Source organism: Neolamprologus multifasciatus, chromosome 9 (genome assembly GCF_963576455.1).
Source record: "Neolamprologus multifasciatus chromosome 9, fNeoMul1.2, whole genome shotgun sequence".
In the NCBI taxonomy this organism is placed as follows: domain Eukaryota; kingdom Metazoa; phylum Chordata; class Actinopteri; order Cichliformes; family Cichlidae; genus Neolamprologus; species Neolamprologus multifasciatus.
The window spans coordinates 14,008,609-14,031,376 of NC_140447.1; the positions used below are offsets into that span (position 1 = coordinate 14,008,609).

A 22,768-nucleotide genomic window follows, 5' to 3' on the forward strand; every position below is an offset into this window, starting at 1 on the left:
GCTAGGTTAATTGAGTCCACGGTCACTGTTAGTGGAAACTTTATTTCATTCACAACATCCACACCTTGTGCACACGACTCATTCCCAGTCACTACGTGAAGTTAAGCTATGATCTGTGTTACCCCTTTAAAGCCTGGACCATGAAATAATTACCAGAAAAGAATTTTTTTTAACTGACTGTTTAGTTTCTGATTGAATAAAAAATACATGTATACATTAATTTGCACATAATTGCTACATCAGGCATTGTTTTTATTTTTTTTGCAATTTACATTACTTTAAAAATGTGCAATTTATGTACGGGTTTTTTTTGGGGGGGGGGGGGGGGGGTACCACACTGAGGGTGGCACAGTGGTTAGCACTGTTGCCTCACAGCAAGAAGGTCATGAGTTCAATTCCACCATCAGGCCAGCAGGGGCTTTCTGTGTGGAGTTTGCGTGGGTTCTCCCTGGGTATTCTGGCTTCCTCAAAGCAGGAACTCCAGCAACACTTGAGGAAGAAGAACAACTTTAATAATAGACCAACGCATTTTGGCTTGAAGTTGTTCTTCTTCCTCAAGTGTTGCTGGAGTTCCTGCTTTGTAAATTCTTTTATCCTCTCCATGCACCTTTGAAGTAGGTGAAGTGCAGAAATTTTTTGCTGCGATTTATCTTATTCTGGCTTCCTCCCCCAGTCCAAAGACATGCACTTTGTGGGGATAGTTTAAATGAAAAATCTAAATTGCCCATAGGTGTGAATGTGAGTGCGAATGGTCGTCTGTCCCTGTGTGTTAGCCCTGCAACAGACTGGCGACCTGTCCAGGGTGTACCCCGCCTCTCACCCTATGACAGCTGGGATAGGCTCCAGCACCCCCCGCGACCCTGAAAAGGATAAGCGGAAGCGAATGGATGGATATCGCACTGATAAACATGATATATAATAAACATGATACACTTGGCTTTAAAGGGTTAATTGGGTTATGAAGGGTAAATGTGCAGGAAGTAATCTAAAAATTTCTTCCCAACCTGTCAGATTCAAAAGCTATACATTTCAGTCTTCACCCTTAATTGAAAAAAATGTCATCAAAAGCATTTAAATTTCTCTCTCTATATATAAAATATATACGTTAAATACATTCAGGGTTTGTCACTGTAAAGCAAAAGAAGAAAGCATCTAAAATATTGTCAGGCAGACGTCACGAGATTCATTACAAATCTTGCTTTGCTTTCTCAGCCAGTAATGACGAGATCATTATTACTCCTCACCGAATGACTTAAAAGATATAATTTTTAATAAACTGCTTTTGATTAACACATTTTGTTCTGCAGTAGGTTTCAGTTTCAGAGTGTGTGCTATTGTCTTCTGCTTCAACACAGTGCAACGTACTACAAAAACACCGGCGTAATGAGCACCCAAGGCATAACAAAATATAGGCCCGGCCATCCGTTAAAAAGCAATAAATATGAAAAATAAATTAGCTTAAAAACATTTCAAGTATCAAATCCCCTGGGTATTCGCTGTTTGACGTCAGCGTTGTGCACTTCTAACGCTGTCGCTATAGAGACAGCCGTTTTTAAAGAGGTTGGTCAGCATCCAAACACTGCTGGTAATTCTGAGCTCACCCTGTGCACCTAACTGTGTAAAGCTGAAAACCATAAACGCCAGATCTGTCGGACACCTTGGCCCGTATGTTTTTTTTGTTGTTTGGAGGGGGGTGGGGGATTTAGTGTACACGATATCCTCTGAGGTAATGATATTATTTCCTTTTCCCAGTAGCAATATGTCTCTTCGTTGCAGCCTCCAGCCTCTTTCTCTCTGCTTCCTCTGCTTTTTTCCTTTCTTCCTTTAGCTCCTTGTATCGCCACTTTGGAACCTGCAGAAAGTTCCCCCCTCCATCTTTGGAGCTGCTCTTCTTCCGAACCTGTGCCGGCTCATAAGTGGACGGTGGGGCCTTGGACACTCTCACCTTGGGTATGGTGAAGCCTGGCCTCACACTGCTCCTCCTCAGCACCATGTGCATGGGCAACAAGCTGGTTCTCCGTAGCTCCATGACTTGGTTATAAGACACCAAACCCAAGCTGGACCTCCTGTGCCGAGGCACCAGGCTCTGAGCCTGAAGGCTGGCCCGGCGACCTGCTGAGTTCTTGGTCACCAGAGTCACGCGAGAGTTCTCAAAGAGTCTGAGATGGCTGTCCACCCTGTCAGGGTTGATGGAGCGAAGCTCCTTGGCGCGCTGCTGGCGAATGATCTCTGGGACCGCATAGCGCCGTTTGCCCACACCCGGAGGACTGTCAGGACACACCTGAAACAAAACCAGCAGTGTCTGATTGGTACTAATATCAGCAGCATTGCAGCAGCAATACTGGTGACTCTGTATGTCAATCATGCCTTTGTTTTCGGTATTGCAGACAGTTAATCTCACACGAATAACCTTCTTAGCGGATAAGGCTGGTGTTAATCATTTCCTTTAATTATTATAAACTAATCCTAAGGGAAATCACAGAATTGGTTGATATAATAAATGATAAATCAGTGCTACATTTTAAGTGTTATTACCATAATATGATCATTAACATATAAGCACAAGTTTTATACTATACGGTGACAAAATAACTTTACCATTTGACTTTATGATTTCAAAAGCCAAGTCTGTGGAAGATTGTTTTCATATTGTTCAAAAACATTTGGCTTCATCTGAAGATAAGAAAAACAGTTTTGGTATCTCAAAGCTTGCCGAGTATAAGCACACATCATTGAATAACACAGAGAGCAACCTTACTACAGAGTGTTTATACTCATTCAATACCTCAGCTGAGGCTGTGATTGAGAAATACTTGTTGTGAGGAAGGCTGAAGAGGATTAACAAATAAATCAATAAATAAAATAAATAAATTCTAGAGCTTAGTCACTCACTGTGCGGCATGCCACAGCGATGAAAGGGCTCCTAATGCCAGTCGTAATAGAAACCATGTGGTCGATGGCGCCTTCGTCCTCCGGGTTGGTGACATTTGCGATGTTGAAGATGTTGCGCATGGTGTCCGACAAGCGTTTCAAACAGCCGCGTGGCTCCTGGGTTTTGGCCACCAGTGATGCCAGCGGGCGCCACTCTAGACTGGGAGAGCAATACTGATATCAGCTCATGCACCGAGAGACGAAAACTCTCCGAGACCAGCAGAACTTGGCTGAAAAGGCATTTGTGTTGTGTTTTTTGTGTTGAATGTGTAATATTGTATGTTCTGTTCTTTTTAATGAGTCAGTGGTAACTTGCACTGACCTTTCTCAAGCAAGGCTTGTCTAGAAACACTAATGATGGCTACATAATCTGAAGCAGAGTCACAATTATTTATTTGCTACATAGCCTGCTATCAGGCCGAGAGGATGTAAACAGAAAGCTCAGAAAGCTGCTTTTGTGGAGAGGTTGCAAAGAAAAGGAGGACAGCAGGTACCTCATAATTGCACACAGTCTTTTCATAACTCCATGTAAAGATAACAAGTGAGCAGGGCAGTAAATTCAACAAAGGGTCGGCAATTTTTTCTTCTCTTGGAAATCCGTTTAGAAAATGCCGTCATAAACAAGGACTTGCTCATCTTAGACAGCTAGCTGTGAATTGTACCTGTATGTATCACAGTACTGGTGTGGACAAGGCCGTTCTATTAAGCGCGCCATCACCCATGCAGTTTCATAACGGCCTGTAAACAAGGCCCACTCCCTGGCAGTCAGTTGGCGGCCAAAGTCTTTTGCATTCAGGGCAGCTCCTGATAGACACAAAGAAGACAGGAAAAAGTTTAATTTGTGGATACACAAGCATATAAGCTCAAATACAACAAGGTGGGGACAGAGTGAGTTTGTGGCTAAAAGCTGTCTCGCTATGCTCACTGCAACTTGTGTACTCAGCACTCTCACAGGGTCAGTTAGCAGATTTGTGTAAATGCGTAAGAAGTCCATTATTTGGAGAAAAGAATACGTTGAAATTAAATCCATCCTGACATTTAAACCTCCTGCTGTTATGCTTTGGCATCAAACCTCAACATGAATCCTAGTCATGACTAAAAAATAAATAAATAAATTACTGTCTACGCATTCAAATTGTCCATCTGTCCACCAAATTTCTGAAAATAACATTTTCTGCAGTTATAATCTAACCCATTCCAAGTATTGCACTGCTACAGAGTTTCGTGCATTTAATATAATTACACGCATTTTCTTACCTGCCAACATGAGCGAGCGCACGCACTCCACCCTGCCCTGCATGGCGGCTTTCATTAGGGCGGTGAAGCCGTGACAGTTTCTTCTCTCTATATCCAACCCAGAGTAGTAGTTCAGCAGATAGTTGGTGATTGTTATGTGGCCTAGAGTAACAGAGAGACGGAAAATAGTTACTGTTGGTCAGACAGAGGTGCTAAATACTGCAGATCCTGCAATGGCCACTCGAGGCTGGCTATAAAACCGAGGCAATTCCTAAAGACTTCTGCATTAAAATGTCTTTACAGCAGATACAGAATTACAACCTGGTCACTAGCTAGGCATTTCAGTCTGCAAGTAAAAGTTTACTGGTTCGATTCAGCCAGAGACACAGCTCCCTTTGGCATTAGGAGGGGCATTTGATGTAAAACTGCTAAATGTGTCAAGTATTAATATGTATGTTACTAGTGATGCAGGTATCTGCATCTGGTACAGTCTAAGTAGGTCGGTAGCCTTCAATATCAAAAGAGCCATTTTAGCTCCTCCTACCCAACAATGGGAGGAAAAGAGAAGGAAACGAAGGTGACAGGGACAGGGGGGCAGATTACAGATATAACTGAAAGAGGACAAATTAATACATATTGTATATGTATTAACCCTTTAAGACCTACCATAGAACCAAGTCTGCCAGAGCTTATATTATACTTTTACATGCTGTGGAGCCATTTTTGGGAGCATTTCAAGTTGATATACATCAATACAACCATTATAGTCCAAATTTTAATAATATGTATGCATTAAGTGCATAGTAATTACATAAATTGGAAAAAGTGCAATAAACTACAAAAAAATTGAAAATCGTTTTTGTTTTTTTAACATATATTTCTAGTTAGAGAAATTTAAGAGGCTTAACCCTCAAAACTGTAAATACAGAAAAGTTGCACAAAATAGTTTCCCACCACAGGAAATTTATTTCGAGTGTCTTCATAGTTTTATTTTTGAAATACACCAATTTTTATATACTGCAGGAAAAACGAAAATAAATATTATAATGCAAATTTGCAAAAAAACAAAAAACAGCATATGCATGAAAATAAACTATTTCCAGCAGTGCAATATGAGTCCTAAGCATCCCAGAAACGACACAGAAAGTCATGAAGTCAAACATAACTTTTAAAAACACCAGTATAGGCTCATGAGGCCCTGATGGTAAAAAACTACATTTCCACAAAATGACATCACTTCCAGTTTCGGGCAGGTCATGGCGGACATGCGATAGTTCGCGCTGATGGACGTAGGAAGTGTTACAAACCGCTGATCGGATCGGCAAAGCGTGTTTCTGGAATATTATGTTTTTGTTGCTGCAAGTGCTTTTTATGCAGTTTTTGCAAAGCTATATGTGGAAGGAAACTGTGACCTAGGACAAGCTGATGGCATAAGATGTAAGTAAAACTCCTCCGGTTTCATATGCAAAAATAATTATTGCGCTAGCTTATGTGGTTGCAGTGCTACCGGGATTTAAAAATAGTTATGCAAAACGGAGCGTGCCCACTCTGACCGGCTTTAAAGGGTTAATAGGGTTATGGTTAACCCTAATTCTAACCCGTGGCTTGGGAGCTGAGCCGCAGTTTGCTGACCTCTTGCCTTGGTGCAGGGATGCCTCTTTCCTACCTAGATGGCTAGCATTAACTAAAACTAATGTGCTGAAAACACTACAACCTCTCATGCAAATATGGCTACTCATGGCACCAAAAAATTAGGATAGGCGTTGACAAAAATGCCAAACTTTAGAGGCTTCAGAATCATAGTTTAAAAACCACTGGGTGTCATGGTGGCTTCATCCATCTTCTATTTACAGTCTCTACTTAAAGTAAATGAGTAAAATGAGCAGTCCTGCTACAACACTATATGAAAATGCCTTGAAAATCAGTTTCCCATCATGCATTCACACTTGCTAACAATATTTTGGATGGAAAACATTGATATCATACGACTGGTCAAACAACATAGTCAGTGCATAGAGCCAGTTCAAACTTGTGTTTTTCTGGTGCTCATATGTGCGTTCATCTGTATCAGCATATCGTGTGTGTGTGTGTGTGTACAGTATTTGTTTCTGTTCATGTAAGAGTCTAGCAAGACTGTGAATCAGCCTGTCAGTGTGTGTATTTGACTACTGCGAGCTGTGATTATATGGTTATGTGTTACCTGCTTGCGCAGCAGTGATCAGAGCCGTGTTTCCCTCGCTGTCCTGCCAGTTGACATCTAGGTACGGACACTGAGACAGCGCTATGACGACATCCACGTAACCTTGGTAGCACGCAACCAGTAGTCCTATCTGAGACGAAAAAGTGACAGGGCAGGAAAAAGAGATAGAACAGTTAAAAGAAAAAGAGAAGGGAGAGAGATATATATGGTTAGAATCAGCAAAATCGCTAAGGTGAAAGAAAAAGTGAAGCAAAACTGCAATAAAGTGCTGACATATACGCAGCAGTCTGCAGAAAAATGCCATCAAGGCAGCGCCGGTAAAAATCCACAAGACCAGTGGACCTGTGTGCAGTTCCCAAAACTAATAACTGTGATTAAACATGACATCTGTTGTGTTTTCGCAGAGAAACCTTAAACTCAAAAAAGCTATCTTCCTGTCTGATGTTGCTGTGTACTTTATGTTGGATATATTTTTCTGCCAGAATAGGTGCTCTTTTATATGTGTGTGGACAAATGTGTAAAGGTTAGTCTGTGGGTGAAACTCTATGAGGCCTGGTGAGTGTTTGACACTGGAAAACTCTAGCAAAAGTTGTGTACTTTCTGGAAGGTGCACACTTCCTTAGCCAAGACAAACAAGTTGACTGAGCAGAATTCAGGAACTCTGCGTTCTCAGGTGATGTATCTTCACAGATATACAGGCAATACTTTATATGTAGCCAGATAGGCAGACAGACAGATGCTGAATATAAAATAATAAATAAATCTACTAATATTATATACAACATATATGACACTTCATTAGTTACATTTATTCAACTTCTCATACAAATATCTAATCAGGCAATCACTGGGCAGCAACTCAGCACACTTAGGCATGCGAATACGGTGAAGTCGACATTCTGAAGTTCAAACCAAGCATCAGAATGGGGAAGAAAGGTTGTTGTTGGTGCCAGATGGGCTGGTCTGAGTGTTTCAGAAACTGCTGATAAACTGGGATTTTCCTGCACACCCACCTTCAGCGCTTACAAAGAATGATCCAAAAAAAGAAAATATCTCACGAGAGCCAGTTCTCTGGGCCAAAATGCCTTGTTGACGCCAGAGGTCAGAGGAAAATGACAAGACTTCTTCTCATAAGCCAGCTTACAAATATAATTATAAGAATGCAACAGTAACACAAATAAACACATCTCAGAACGCACAACAGATGAAACCTTGAAGGAGCTGGACTATAGCAGCACAAGACCACACTGGGTGCCACAGCTGTCAGCTAACAACAAGTTTGTTGAGTAAGAAGAAGAAATAAAAAAAAATTGTGCGCAACTAGAAATCCGTGTAGCCTGATTATAGGCAATCCAGATGAGCAAGGAGAAGAAACAAAGGGGGCATTCTCTGAATTCTGAATTTGGAGCTGACAGGCAAACAACATGTTCATTACTTAACAAGTTACCAGACCCTACCCAGACTTTAAATCTAAATAAACTATCTAAATATGCTGTATTAAAGCCAGGAGTGCTAAAAAGAACAAGTCAGACCTACTCCTTGTCAAGCAAGCAGTTCAGCTGCACGTTGCACATGTATTCTGCTACAGGTTTATACACTGAGTAATACTGTAGTACTTTGTCAACTGTGCTAAAATAAAATGAGGTCAAGTTGACCACAGAGACTCGTATATCTCAACTTATACTACACATCGTCAAGGCAACCCTATACTATTGCCTTTCACACTCAATTTCTTTTAAAATGTGGTGTTCTCTTTATGACAGACCAGCCTGATGCTTTGCACCTTTTTGGCACAATACGTTTTTAATCTTGGTTTCCAAGCACACGGTGTTATTCCCCTAATTAATCTTTTCAGCTCTGGCACGAATGCAATCGAAAGTAATCTCAGTATGAAATCTTAAATATAAAAACAAATGAAGATCGGTACGGATAAGGCACGAAGATTTATATGAACCTCTCAAATTTATGCATATTCATAGGCTGGTAATTATAGTCAAAACAGAAAAACCTCAAGAAAAATCACAGTGTTTTGTTTTTTAAGTCGTGGAGTGTTTCAATTATCTCTGAATTAATAGGCTTCAACCGTATGTCTTTGTACCCAATAAATATAATGTTTTGATAAATCATTTAATTATAGCTTTTTGTCACAGTGCGGGTAGGATTGCTTAAACATCGGCTTTATTTATGTGAATCAGACCCATCACACTGGACACTGAGATTCCTATTAAAATATAGGAGACAAGCTTTTGGTTGAGGTTGAAGAGAGGTTCAATTATCCCTCAGATTTTACAGGACATGGACCTTAGCCGTATTAAACACTGAACTGTGAACTAAAACAAGTCAGTTGGAGACACAGTCGCACTAATTTTGGCACATCTGAGAAAAACAGCTGACAAAGGTCCTGCAGAGTAACTACTGGACTGTCTCAGAGAGGTTCACTTACACTGGCACAGCTTCAAATAGTTCCCCCTGCTTAGACACTCTCACGTAGACCTTGTCTGTGTCTCTCACGCTTTCTCACATACGCAAACACACATTCTTGGCAGCCCTCCGGTTGTGATGTGATGTACCTTAGCAGCACGCCCTGCAGCATGTCTCGAGCAATCTAAATCGTCTGACTTTGTTTTTGTTTTCCTTGCGAACCTTTGTCACACACAGATATAAACACATACAAGCTTCTTTATTTATCCCAACCGCCCGACGTACTTGTTACGTTCCTGTCATACACACTACTGCAATCAGTGATTTAATGCACGTTAATGGTAGCTGCTGACAATGATGGAGCACAGCAACATACAGATATATAGGCTGTATACCAGTATCAGACCAACCTCCCCCTCCTCGATTGTCATAAATGGGCAAATAATGATAGGAAACGGGAAAATCTCCATCATGAGAAAAAAAAAGAATGTGATCAAAAGCATAGGTTTGCATCTTTATAATCAATAATTCAATCAATCACTTCCAGTGACGGACGAGAATTAACGAGAATTCTCAGGGGGATTGGGTATTTGTCTTTAGGGCAAATGAAGTTGCAGACCGGTTGCTGATGGACATCGACACGTGTCCTCACTGTCCCCTGTGATATCACTCATTCTCATACTGACCTTTTCTTTTCAAGTAAAGTAATTGCATTGAATGCATTGAAAATGTCTTAACTAATGCCAAATGTTACTATTTACTGTTATGTTCTCCTGTGCACAGTCGAAACTGAAAGATGTTCCAAAGTAGGTTTAGTAGAAAGTCAATAAAAGTCATCCATCACTTCATAGCATTAACATGTTGGAGCACGAATGGTGTCAGGTTTATGTTCCATTCGGAAAATAATAGAAGCTAGCTAAAAACATCTTTCAAAAATATCATCAGCTGCTGAAATTATTAGGTCAAACAGGGTGCTCTTATATAATAAAACATAAATAAATGAATTTTCAGCAGAGACCATGTTGATCAAATGCGTGCACAGGTCTTAACAAGATTAGGCTGAAGAATTCTAGCATCACTCGATTTAAAACTTGCATCTTGCAATCAAGACTATAATGTGTATTCTGATGAGCGGGCACTCATACACACATACACTGGACTGCCTGGACTTAGATGACCACACACTAACACACTAAGTAATCTGAGGAATATCCAGTGCTAGGAATAGAAAGGCTTAGCCTTATCAGTCAGAAAGACACGGAGACAGGGGGGGAGGGAGAAACATACCCATGTATCTGCAGTTAATGTGGCAACACTCCAAAGACTGGTTCAAAAGAAGATGACACAATACGATGCAATACCCAGTGTAACCTTAAAAATTCCTTGATACACAATAAATATGTTTGCAGTAGTACCACGTTATCGTCACCGTGGATACGTTTTTTGATTTATGCTGGTCCTCAAAGAAAAGAGAAACTGCATCTTTGTAAGCAGCCAGTTATTAATTTTGGAGCTGCATAGTTTGTACGTAGTGAAAAAGTGTTGATAATCCAAAGAACGGCCGCTGTGTCCTGTGATTTCGATCACTCTGCAGTGGTGGAAAAGTTGGCACTCAAATAAAAGCCTTACTTAATACATATCAATATAAATAGGAAAACATGTTTCCAATTAGAAATTTGCTAAAAAACAGCTCTTTCCGGTTGTATTGGTCTTTACCCTGGAGTGACGTAAAGGTGGATGTCCAAACACATGCCGTCTTCTTCAGCGAACTATTCTGACTACTTTCTGCGCTTACGGAAGCCTAACTGTAGCAGACAGCCTGCATGTCTGCAGCCTGTGCAAACCACATGTGAATAAATCAAAATGAAAACATTTAATTCATTTTTAATTTTACAGGAAACCTCAGTACACATGAGCCGCACGCTAAAGACCACCCTCATTCACATCCGTCAGACACACCACGGACACAGACATACCAGGCCATGTTTCTGTCAATATCACCCCTGTTAAATGTCTTTCTGTCTGCAGCTGAGCGTTCACACAACTGTATCAAATCAGATGTGTATGACTGTCGCTTTGATTTTTCCACTCATCAGTATTTGCTAGCAGCGTCGAGCTCGCTACCATCTGCAGTGCCACATTTCTGTCTCTATCTGACTATGCTTCATTTAGTCTATCTGCCTGCCGGCCTGTTGGTCGATACGTGTGTTGGTCAGCTGTTTTTTCTGTTGGGCGACTTTGCTGGCTCTCTCAGCAGATGAAACATACCGTATCTGTCCTGGTTTGTCAACGGACCGCAATCTATTTGGAAATTTGAAATTATTATATTTGATCTGTGTATAAATCAGGTTGATAGGATTCTGTGCGTGTTTACTGAGTGCACATATGAGCATGACAAATTACCCAATTGATTGCGAGGGTAACACACAGTGTAGTAAACAGGGTCAGATGGGCTTTGAGGACAGAGCTGATACCTGAACGCTAGAAGAATTACCACTGATGTTTACCATAACCATATTTGTGTGGATGCTTTAAGGCATCCACACTATTGTTTTCCTGTTTCTCTTTATTCTTTATACTTTATTATTCTAGTTGCCAATTTTTGTACGTTTTTTGGCACTTAACTACTTCCACAATTTTCAGCCGATTTTCACCATTCAAATTTTAAACTATTCTGCTATTTCTGCTAATTCCGGCTATGACTTTTGCTATTTTTTGCTATTATACTTTTTAAAATATTAAGCTTTTTTCCTTTAATTTGTCCCATTGAAATGAATGGAAAACTTCCGCAATTCTGCTAAAACTTGCTTGTTTTTGAAACTTAACTACTTCCTCATACTTTCACTTAGAACAACCATTCAAACTTTAAAATGTTCTCAAATTATTGGGCTATTCAGCTATAAATCAGCTTTTTCAAATCTTTTACCATTTTATTTTTATCCCTCTTAAAGTTTTGAGTTGCAAAATTGTGATTTTTCACAAAATACATGGGTTGTTATGGTTGCTATGCAGTTGGTTCTAAGTGAGGCACTGAAGGTTTCGCAGTCTTCTCTTCATGTCCGAACAACTTCTTGCTACTTGCTCAATTTTCACTCAACTTCCACAAATTATACATCAAAACATAGGTATTTTTGCTGGCTTTCAGAAAATGTCATTATCATTGTTGTGGGATTTATAGAATTTTGGCAAATCTCCTCAGACCAACACAAAGTCTGAAAACTCTCCATAGAAAGTCAATGGAGAGTTTGTTCAAAATCACCGCTTGATTTCTGTAATGAGAGGCATATTCGAATCGTCATATCTCCCTAACGAAGCGACGTTAAGACATGAGGCTTGTCCCAGTATATCTTCAGACACTCCTGACGCTCACAATTCAAGAATTATTTTCTCACCTATTACCGTTCTGAGATGAGTTAGACTTGTTTGAGGGTAGGAAATTTGTCCTTCGCTCAGATTTCTTCAGATTTCAAACTCTGGAAATGAGCCACTTTTTTCTCTCGTCATATCTTTTTGATAGATTTCCACAAAGACCTGAAAATTTCCATGGTTGTTCACCAAAGCCTGCTGTCTCTTACGGTGAAAGAATGATATCGATACTCCAAATAGATTTAGAGTTAGAAAGCGTTGTTTGAGGGCAAGTCAAGGCAGTTTTTGCTTCGCCTCTACTCAGTTATGGTGCATTAGAAGTCAAATATCTTTAATAATTCATATTTTAATGATAAATTGTCAACACTTGAAGATTCCCCCATCTCTGCTGAACAAAACGGTGTAAGAATGATCGTTCTAGCCCCTACGGTTAGGAAATTATGGTCATTTGTTTGAGTTTAGTCCTCACTATGAGAAATAGACTGCAAAAATCCTGCCTCTCTGCTGCGTGTGTAAAAACGGCTGCACCTGTTTTGGCGGGAAAAAAGTACACAGCCTCTCTGATTGGTGGATTCAAATTTAGCAGCTCCCAGGCTGCTTGACTGACCTAAAAACTGGCTTCTCTCTCTTTCTGTGTGTGTTATAGTATTTCTAAATGATAGTATTTCTGCTTTTTATAGTATTTCTGCTAAATGATAGTATTTCTGCTTTTTATAGGATTTGTGCTTAATATAGTAGTTCTGCTTTTTATAGTATTTGTGCTTAATATAGTATTTCTGCTTAATTATAGTATTTCTGCTACATTATACTATTTCTGCTTTTTATAGTGTTTCTGCTAAATTATAGTATTTCTGCTTTTTATAGTATTTCTGCTTTTTATACGAATTGTGCTTAATATAGGATTTGTGCTTAATATAGTATTTCTGCTAAATTATAGTATTTCTGCTTTTTAAGGTATTTCTGCTTTTTATAGTATTTCTGGTTAATATAGTATTTCTGCTAAATTATAGTATTTCTGCTACATTATACTATTTCTGCTTTTTATAGTGTTTCTGCTAAATTATAGTATTTCTGCTTTTTATAGTATTTCTGCTTTTTATACGAATTGTGCTTAATATAGGATTTGTGCTTAATATAGTATTTCTGCTAAATTATAGTATTTCTGCTACATTATACTATTTCTGCTTTTTATAGTGTTTCTGCTAAATTATAGTATTTCTGCTTTTTATAGTATTTCTGCTTTTTATACGATTTGTGCTTAATATAGTATTTCTGCTAAATTATAGTATTTCTGCTTTTTATAGGATTTGTGCTTAATATATGTCAGGGTTCTGGGTCTGAGCAACCCAGGATCCCTGAGCAGTTATGTACTAGTTATATGTATTACTATATATTTTTGGTGTTGCTTCCCCGTTTGCTCTATGCTTGTACATATGTGGAGACACTTGTTAAATTCCCCTGGCTGGTGGACTCCCTCAATCCAGTTGTCCTGGACTTCCTGCTTTCCACCCTCCACCTCCACTCTCCTCCTCAGGCTGCTCACCGGCCCGGACCGCTGGTGGATTCACAGCCTGAGATGCCGGCCCCGACGTCTACACGGAAACGACGTTCGCTCCACCGGCTTTCCTCACCGCAGCCTAATCCACGAACTTCTCAAGAGTCGGCTGTGGTGAGTAGTACGGACAATTTTCCATTTCCCTCCCCATCTGGTTTTGTGTCTGCAGTGGACGAGCCGACAGCGCAGGTAACATCACCTCGGTCAGAGGTCTCCACACCACTCGCTGCTTCAACATCTGCAGCTGTGGCACCGCCGTCATCTCACCGCCTGCAGTCACCCTTCTGCCATCTTCTTCACCGGCTGCTACGTCGCCACCCGGACCTGCCCTGCCCGAGCAGGAGCTTGGCGAGCCGGAGGAGCTCGCACTGCCCGAGCAGGAGCTCGGCGAGCAGGAGGAGCTCGCACTGCCCGAGCAGGAGCTCGGCGAGCCGGTGGAGCTCGCACTGCCCGAGCAGAAGCTCGGCGAGCCAGTGGAGCTCGCATGCCCGAGCAGTTGCTCGGCGAGCCGGTGGAGCCAGCGCCGCTGCCGGAGGAGCTCAGCGAGCCGGTGGAGCCAGCGCTGCTGCCGGAGGAGCTCAGCGAGCCGGTGGAGCCAGCGCCGCTGCCCGGCGAGCAGGAGAAGCCAGCGCCGCTGCCAAAGGAGCCCGCGCCGCTGCTCGGCGAGCAGGTGGAGCCCGCGCCGGAGCTCGGCGAGCAGGTGGAGCCCGCGCCGGAGCTCGGCGAGCGAGTGGAGCCCGCGCCGCAGCCGGGGGACCTCGGCGAGCGGGAGGAGCCCGCGCCGCAGCCGGGGGAGATCGGCGAGCGGGATGCGCCGCTGCGGGATGCGCGGTCTGACTTTGGGACTGTGACCTGGGAGGGTTTGTTGTTTGTTGTTTTTGCTTGTTTTGGTTCTGGCTACTTAAGAGAGTCTTGGAGCTCCCACCGACGCGGGATCATTGCGTGAGACTCCACGTCAGTCATCCAGTTGTGCTTGGTTAGTGTGTGTGTATATGCCCGCGATTGTATGTGTCCTGACGGCTGCTTCTATTGTGTCCAGAGGAGAGGGGTGGAGTGCCAGACAGCAGCCAGCACGGGGATAGCTGAGACACGGGAGCGGAGAGCACAAACAGTGGGAGAAGACACAACACGGGAGTCTGGGGAAAGCACGGGAATTTGTTGTTATTTCCACACACTGTAAATAAACGCACTGTTTATACACAGAGCACTGCGCCTGGGTCCTCCTTCCCCACACCCCCGTGACAATATAGTATTTGTGCTAAATTATAGTATTTCTGTAAAATTATAGTATTTCTGCTTTTTATAGTATTTCTGCTTAATCATACTATTTCTATATATTACTGCCAGGTCCCCAGGCAGCCAATCCTCTGTGAGGACTGAGACACTTAGCCCTGAAATTGACATATCAGGGCCTGCACGGCTTCCCAGCCAGCCAATCATATCTGAGGTCTGCCGTTTCTTCTCTCGTCATATCTCAGCAACGGTTGTACAAAGAGCAATAAAAATCGCAGTCAAAGTACACCAAAGTCCGCTGATTCACCCAGTACAAGAATTATGTTTCTAGTCCACCTAGTTTTTGAGTTACACGACGTTTTGTAACTCAGCGCGCCTCTCACCGCGATCTAATTCTGACTGCTCATGACCCTGTCTTCCAGGCGCCCGCTCTCTTTCCCAGTGGCGCAGTTGGTAATGACACGGGTCTTTAACCAAAAGGTCGTGGGTTCAATCCCACATTGGTCAACATGTTTTTTTCCCTACAAATTAATACACTATCACAGACCAGTAATTCATATTCATCATTTATTACAATTCTGCAAACTTTTTTATGATTTTACCAGCTTTTCTAATATGGACCTCACATTCTTGTTAACACTCCATGGCACAAATACTGTTCCCTTTAGGCTCTGTGTATGTGTGTGTGTATCAATATTTCTCCCATTTTAAAGTATTACTCCTCCATAATTGTATTTCTGTTAAATCAAAGTACTTTTACTACATCTTAGTACTTAGTACTGGTAGTAGTACTGCTCAATCATAGTATTTCTGCTAAATCATAGTATTTTTGCCAAATCATGGTTTTTGTGCCAAATCATAACATTTGTGTTATGTTATAGTATTACTACTAAGTGGAGGAATTTCTGTCATGTTACAGTATATGTGCTGATTACAGTATTTCTGCTAAATCATATTATTTCTACTATATTATATTTCTCTTTCTAAATATAGCATTTCTGCTATATAATTGTATTTCTGCTATGTTATAATATTTGTGCTAAACCAGAGTATTTGTGCTGAAACATAGTATTTCTGCCAAATGATAGTATTTCTGTCAAATTATAGTATTTGTGCTAAAACATAGTATTAATTTAAAATTACAATATTCATATTTGATCACAGTTTCTCTGGTAAATCACAGTATTTCTGCTATGTTGTACTATTTTTCTAAATCATAGTGTTTCTGTAATGTTTAAGTATTTTTGGCTAAATATATTCTTTCTGTTATCTTATACTATTTCTCCTAAATTCTTGTATATTTGAGAAGTTATCGTGTTTCTGGTAAGTTACAATATTTCTGCCAAGTTCTGCTATGCTATTGTATTTCTGCCAAGTATTATGTTTCCTCTAAGATATTGCAGTTCTGCTAAGTTATTACTTTTTAGCAAAGTTCCTTTGCTTCTGCAAAGTTTTTACAATTTCTGCAACTTTTCAGCTTTTTCAGCTAGTTTTTGCAGACAGCTTCAGCTTTAAAGCATCCACACTGCATTTTCGCAGGAAATGCAAATTTTTCTAGTATTCTTTTACTTTTAACATGAGAATGACGATAATTTGTTGACATTTAATCCATCACGTCAGCCACAAAGTCGCAATGAGAGCATGGAGATTTTGATATAGTGTGCGGCAATCATATCACTGGAAAACTGGATACACATTAAACACACATACTTGTCATTATGTTTATTCCTAAATTCAGAATGCAGACATTTAATTAAGTTTCAATATGTGCACTTGGCAGCAGAAAATACAGTTTTATTGCTTTCCAAAACCTGTGTTGACACCAAATGTGAGTTTTCACAAGAACTAAGAAGGCCTCCTAAACATGCTGGGAAATGAAAAACGGGCATCAAAAGTTAATTGTTTTATGACAGCAGCTTTTCTGAAGAAAAATATCCTTTAGAGGATAAGCCTTCTCATAACCTTCACAAGTTATTCTCATAATTCCACAAAACATTTGACTAAAAGTGGAGGCTTCAAGTGTTCAGTGAATCAATGTTGTCAAATTCCCCTTGAATTCCTGAGGGGCCATATGAAACTTTTGTTCTCTTTCTCTTTTAACTACACTCTGGTTTTTAATCGTTTCACTGGAAAACATCCATGCTGCAGAAGTACCTGTTTGCACAACACAGAATCTCTCACAGTTTCTGGGCTGCAAGTCTGCAGCAGACTTTGTACTCGGTGGTCCACAACTTTTTTTGCGCCACGGACCAGTTTAATGTCCGACAATATTTTACCCGTAACAAATTTTCCACGTGTGGGACAAATAAAGGTTATCTTAATCTTAATCTTATTTTCACAGACCGCCCTTTAAGGTGTCGTGGATAAATACAACAAAATAAAATGATACGACCAAGACAATAATAAACGCAAATTAATTGTGTAATTGTGTAACTTAGCAGCGTCCTCCTGAAATGCGGCAACAACATTGAAAGTAACATCCTCCTCTCTGCCCCTTCATACTCTCTGGTCGCTATGGTAACGAGCAAATATTTATTTCAAAATAAGACACACAACTACAACACGGGAAAAAACCCAGGGAAACCGAGTTAATCATAAAACCCCCCAAAAACCATAAATTTTACACCTGAGCCTCAACTCTCAAGGCCCAGTACCAAACGACACACGGACCGGTCCGGGGGTTGGGGACCGCTGCTCTAGCTTAGCTTTCCTTTTGGAGGGGACCAGAGGAAAGGACCTGACCTAGTGATGACCTAGGACCTAGTGACTAAACTAGGCAACATACACTCATACATGCGTCTACGGAGCTTATCAAGTTTTGAAAAAAACAGTCTTCAGGTTATTACTAAAACCTGGTCTTTTCATATTGGCCTGATGTGTCTGTGCTTCAGTGATTCTAAGCCAGGGGAGGGCAATCTCAGTCCACGAGGGCCGGTGTCCCTGCAGGTTTTAGATCTCACCTTGGGTCAACACACCTGAATCACATGATTAGTTCGTTACCAGGCCTCTGGAGAACTTCAGGACATGTTGAGGAGCTAATTTAGCCATTTAAATCCGCTGTGTTGGTTCGAGGACACATCTAAAACCTGCAGGGACACCGGCCCTCGTGGACTGAGATTGCCCACCCCTGTTCTAAGCTCTCTGTACTTAAACTACTTCTGGACGCTAGATAACTATAATCTACCATCTTTTTAACATATTTGGACGTAAACTTTACCACAGTCCTTTTGATGGTATAGATTAAGAATCTTTCGATAATAAATTTCCTTTTAAACTGATGATTAGTGACAGAGGAAGTGGTGTGTATGTTGTACTCAGACTAGGCCAGGGATGTAACAACCGTCTTTGTTTTACATGCCACTTGATGAAGCTATATTAAGACGCTGACATCTGTGTCAGGATGTGTTTCCAGTAGATGTGTTACCTAACCTGTATTGTGTCTCTGAGTATGTGCATATCCCCAAGGTCACAGGGCACGACAAAGCTAATGGTACATGCACAACCACACATCCTAGTGATCTGGAAGTCTTTTTTCCGACATATCTCACTGCAGCTACACTCAAACACACACTAAATGCGAGCATGTGTCTTCCGTTTCAAAGTGCCTTGAGGACCTTTGACCTTTTCCCTGTTATATACTTTATAACATACACATATGTTCAGGTCACAAGGAGTCCTTTTCATGTTCTCATGACTGGATGCACTATGTAAATGCAGAGAAATAAGGAGGGGTAGGAGATGGTGAGAGACAGATGTTTAGAAAAGAGGGAGGTGAAATGTAAGAAGCGACAGATGGGGTTGGCCTGTAGGTCAAAGAAGCAGATTTGTGATATAAGACCACAAAAGCGCTCCTTCTCTGAATCTACAGTGCTGTGAAACTTCATCCTCTCAGCTTAAACTAGCTGCAAACAATAGAAAACTATGCTTATATATTTGGCTTTTTTCCTTGTGTAAAGATCTAGGCATGTGTGCTGCTTGGCACTGGGCTAAAGCGATTCTCCAACTTTCACTAAGTAAAGCCACAAAGACAATGATGACTGACATGTGCTGCCTTACCCCACACTGAAGGCCAGCTCAATTACAATTATTGAAATGTCCTGATGAATGAATACAAGTATAGCATGCCATCACTGTGGATTTATCTCTTTGCCCTGGGCTGCAGCTGTTTGGCAGGACTGAAGCGATGCAGATTGATTCCACTGCAAATAGATGAAAACTAACATTCATTTTAGTTTATTAGGATCATTGATCAAAACCACTGAAGAGGACAATCTGGTTCACATAATTAACTGACATATAATTTGGTTTATGCTAGCGCTTAATTCTATAAGACATATTTGAAATGCAGCCAGCTGTAACGGAAATAGATCCAATCCTATTCTGAACTTTATGGTTTTAAAATGCATCCTGGTTCAGACTCTCATCTCATTGATATATATAATACGTTTACTCACAGGCTCATACAAAATGTATCCACATAAAATATAAGTTAATACATTTGAAGTAATAGTCGTTCACTGTCATGTGAAAAAGAAAGTGCACCCTCCTTCAGGACACAATAAAAAAAATCATCTGGTCCTTAGCAGGTCGTAAAATCAGGTAAATATAACCTCCATAGTACATCAAAATATGACATATTACACTTTGTCAGCCAAAATACAAAAGCAGTTCATGAAAAACTAGGTGCATCCTTACATCTGTTATGTAAATTCAGAGCACATGTCAACACTCGGTCCTGCTTATCAAATCCACTTGATTAACTGATCCTTAGCACGTGTGAACACCTCTATAAAAGCACAGCTACAATTAGCATGTTAAATGGCAATGCAATTAGGAAAAGACTGAACAATTACAACTTGTTTGGAAAGGTTGCCAGCAGAAAGCCCCTTTTTACTCTAAAAAGAAATGCCAGCACAGCTTAGGTTTGGGACTTATTTAAGACTTCGGACGGATAAGACCAAAGTGGAGATGTTTGACCATAATGAAGAGTGCTACATTTGAGGACCAAACATAGTGTGTCACGCCACATGTCAACTGTCAACCACACAGGGGGAGGTGTGATAATTTGGGTTTGTTTTGCAGCCACAGGTTCTCGACATCTAGCAGTCAGGGCTAACTCTGTACACCAAAGTTCTCTAGATTCAAATCTGAGGCCGAGTGTCCGACAGCTAAAGCTTGGCGGAAATTGGGTCATGCAAGGGGCAACGATCCCAAGCACAGCAGCAAATCTGCAACAGCACAGCTGAAAAGAAAAGAATCAAGGTGTTGCAGTGGCCCAGTCCAGACCTAGAGACACTAGTGTAACTTATAAAAGCTGCACACAAATGAATGCCTGCAAACCTCAATGAACCAAAGCAATGTTGTAAAGAAGAGTGGAGAAAAACTCCTTTACAGTGATTTGAGAGACTGATAAGGTCACACAGAAAAACTATTTCTTCAAGCCATAGCTGGAAATTTGATATTACCAGTTACTCTGGGGTGTACTTAGTTTTTCACACTTTGCTTCTGCATTTGGCTAAGTTTTTGATAAATAAATATAAACAATCTATAACATCTTCATCTGACGCTATATTTGCTTAAAGACTGCTAAAGACCAGATGATTTTTGTTATGAAGCCCTGATACATAAAACCTTAAAAGCACTTTCTGTTTCACAGGCCTGTACACATAAATACGCCTGCATGACCACACGCACAGAAAGGAGTGGTGTGTTTCCTCAAAAATCACAAGAGCCTTCAGTGTTTTTTAAAGCGCCTGAGCATTCTAGCTCCTCATAAACTGAGATCTGTCATCGCACACACGCACACACACACAAACTCACACATAGAGGCCTTTCAGAAAGGCCTATCAGATAAAGGTGTGAGCTCATTATGAAAATAAACAAAGCAGAGGAAAAGTGCAAAAACAGCTGTCAGAAGTAAACTGCATGTAGGCCCAAGTCACAGAACTACAGAGACACTAATGTAAGCTACACTGACTTCCATATGACATACATTACAAGTTGTAGAGGTCAAACTTTCCCAAACATTGAAAATAGGTGAGTAAGCCAGAAAGCTCGGATTTAATTATTTCAGTCTGAGAATCTTTGACTGCATGTGTTGCACAAAGAATGGACCTAAGATACTGTTAGATATAACTGGGAACTCCAAACATAAACCTTGTGAAACTGTTTCGAGATGCACGTTTTCATACAACAACTCTTGGTGTCACTGTGGAGGTGATCTAAAGCCACGTGTGTGAAGTTACTCGGAGTTTCTGTTGTGTGCTTCATACCCTGTTATTCCTGTCAGTCTCCTTGACGTCCTCCTCCTTCACACCATGCCGGATCATTATCCGGACTATGGCCGCGTTGTTGGTGCAGCACGCCTGGAAAAAAGACAGCGGCTCCGGGCTTTCCGGAGACGGGGAGCGCTCCGAGTCCGCGAACACATCATCCGGTGGATAGAAGGAGTCGTCCGACGCGATGCTCCGACAATCATCCAGGTCCTCAAAGTCAACTTCTTCGAACTCGTCATGGTCGTCCTCACTTCCATCCTCTGTGTCCTCCTCACACGAGCCCAGGGACTCCTCGTCCACATAGTGGGACAGAGGCTCCTCAGTTATGGTCGGGTGAACTTGGCGGATGTCTCCCCCGACTTTTTGCTGCTGCTGCTGGAGCTGGAGCTGTCTGACTCGGACCGACGAGGCGCCTCCTCCATCCCTGTCGTCCGTGATCAGCACCATCTAACCCCCGAGCCTAGGGCACCGTCCGCGGGGTGGAGCGCAGCTTGGCACAGGGCGCGCGAGCATCCAGACTGGCTGTCTTTCCACGACAACAAGTAAACTAACGCGCGGGGAAAGTCCGTGAAATCGCCTTCGAGAGCCCAAATCACATAAAACACTTGATTCGTTTCCTCATTCTAATTAAATAATTACCCCACTTCTCAGTTTGGAGATTTGTGAGCCATAAAAAAGTCCTGCGAAGTAAGCAAGTACGGAGTGCGTCCTCAAAACGAAACCACGTTGTGTTTTCGTTATGAGTTATCCGGCTCGAGGGTACCCGGAGACAGATACAATTTGGGTACTTTCAAAAAGTGTTGCTACAGCGAAAAAAAAGGGGAAAAAACGGACTACAAGTGCAGCACACAGGGACGTCCCACCTAGGGCGGAGAGAGGCAGCAGCAATGTTAACCTACAGTCGCCTAATCCGATTAGAGGTGACTGGGACCTCTCTCTCTCTCTCTCTCTCTCACTCTGTGTGTGTGTGTGTGTGTTGGATTATACTGCTGGTTGTAGCCCTATAGGAAACAATATTCCTAGAATAGTATAATAATATGGATAATATAGGGATTTTTGACTATGTTTGGGAATTAGCATAGTTAGTATTCAATTCTGGACTTTTAAGTGCAATACTAAAAAGATTGAAGTAAATATGAGATTGTATCTGACATGCATCTAGTTAATCCAGCAAACACTGAAGAAGCCCCTGATGTTATGCAGACTGCATTTAAAAGAAGGGCTACAATTTTAATGATCATATTTTCTACAAGTCAGAGATAATGTCTTTCTTTCTTTTCTTTTTTTTTTAAATCCTCAGCCACCTCTCTCTCTATATATATATATGTCACTCTTTCTTATTTCCATGAGTCAGTCTAGATAATAGAGACTTAGATTGGCCTTCATTACTCGGTACTAAACTACGGGCTTGTGTCTGCGCTTTTGAGTAACCGCTTTCATCTCATGGAAACTTCACACTAATTTGGAAGGAAAATACATATCGTTCAGCTCTGGGCAAAGCAAAACTACTGACTGTGTGGGCTCAACACAGAAACCTTTTATGTAAAAATA

General features: G+C 41.2%; 1 protein-coding gene across 1 annotated transcript; it reads right to left on the reverse strand.

The window, feature by feature from the left end:
• Positions 1-342: 342 nt before the first annotated feature.
• ankrd33ba (ankyrin repeat domain 33ba) lies at positions 343-22,135 on the reverse strand. Its single transcript, XM_085173429.1, has 7 exons — positions 21,940-22,135; positions 21,215-21,897; positions 6,368-6,497; positions 4,189-4,329; positions 3,594-3,735; positions 2,893-3,091; positions 343-2,281 (listed from the first exon to the last, which is right to left on the reverse strand). Exons 2-7 carry the CDS (start codon positions 21,662-21,664, stop codon positions 1,736-1,738), a joined length of 1,608 nt encoding a protein of 535 aa, XP_085029555.1. The 5' UTR covers positions 21,665-21,897; positions 21,940-22,135; the 3' UTR covers positions 343-1,735.
• Positions 22,136-22,768: the final 633 nt, after the last annotated feature.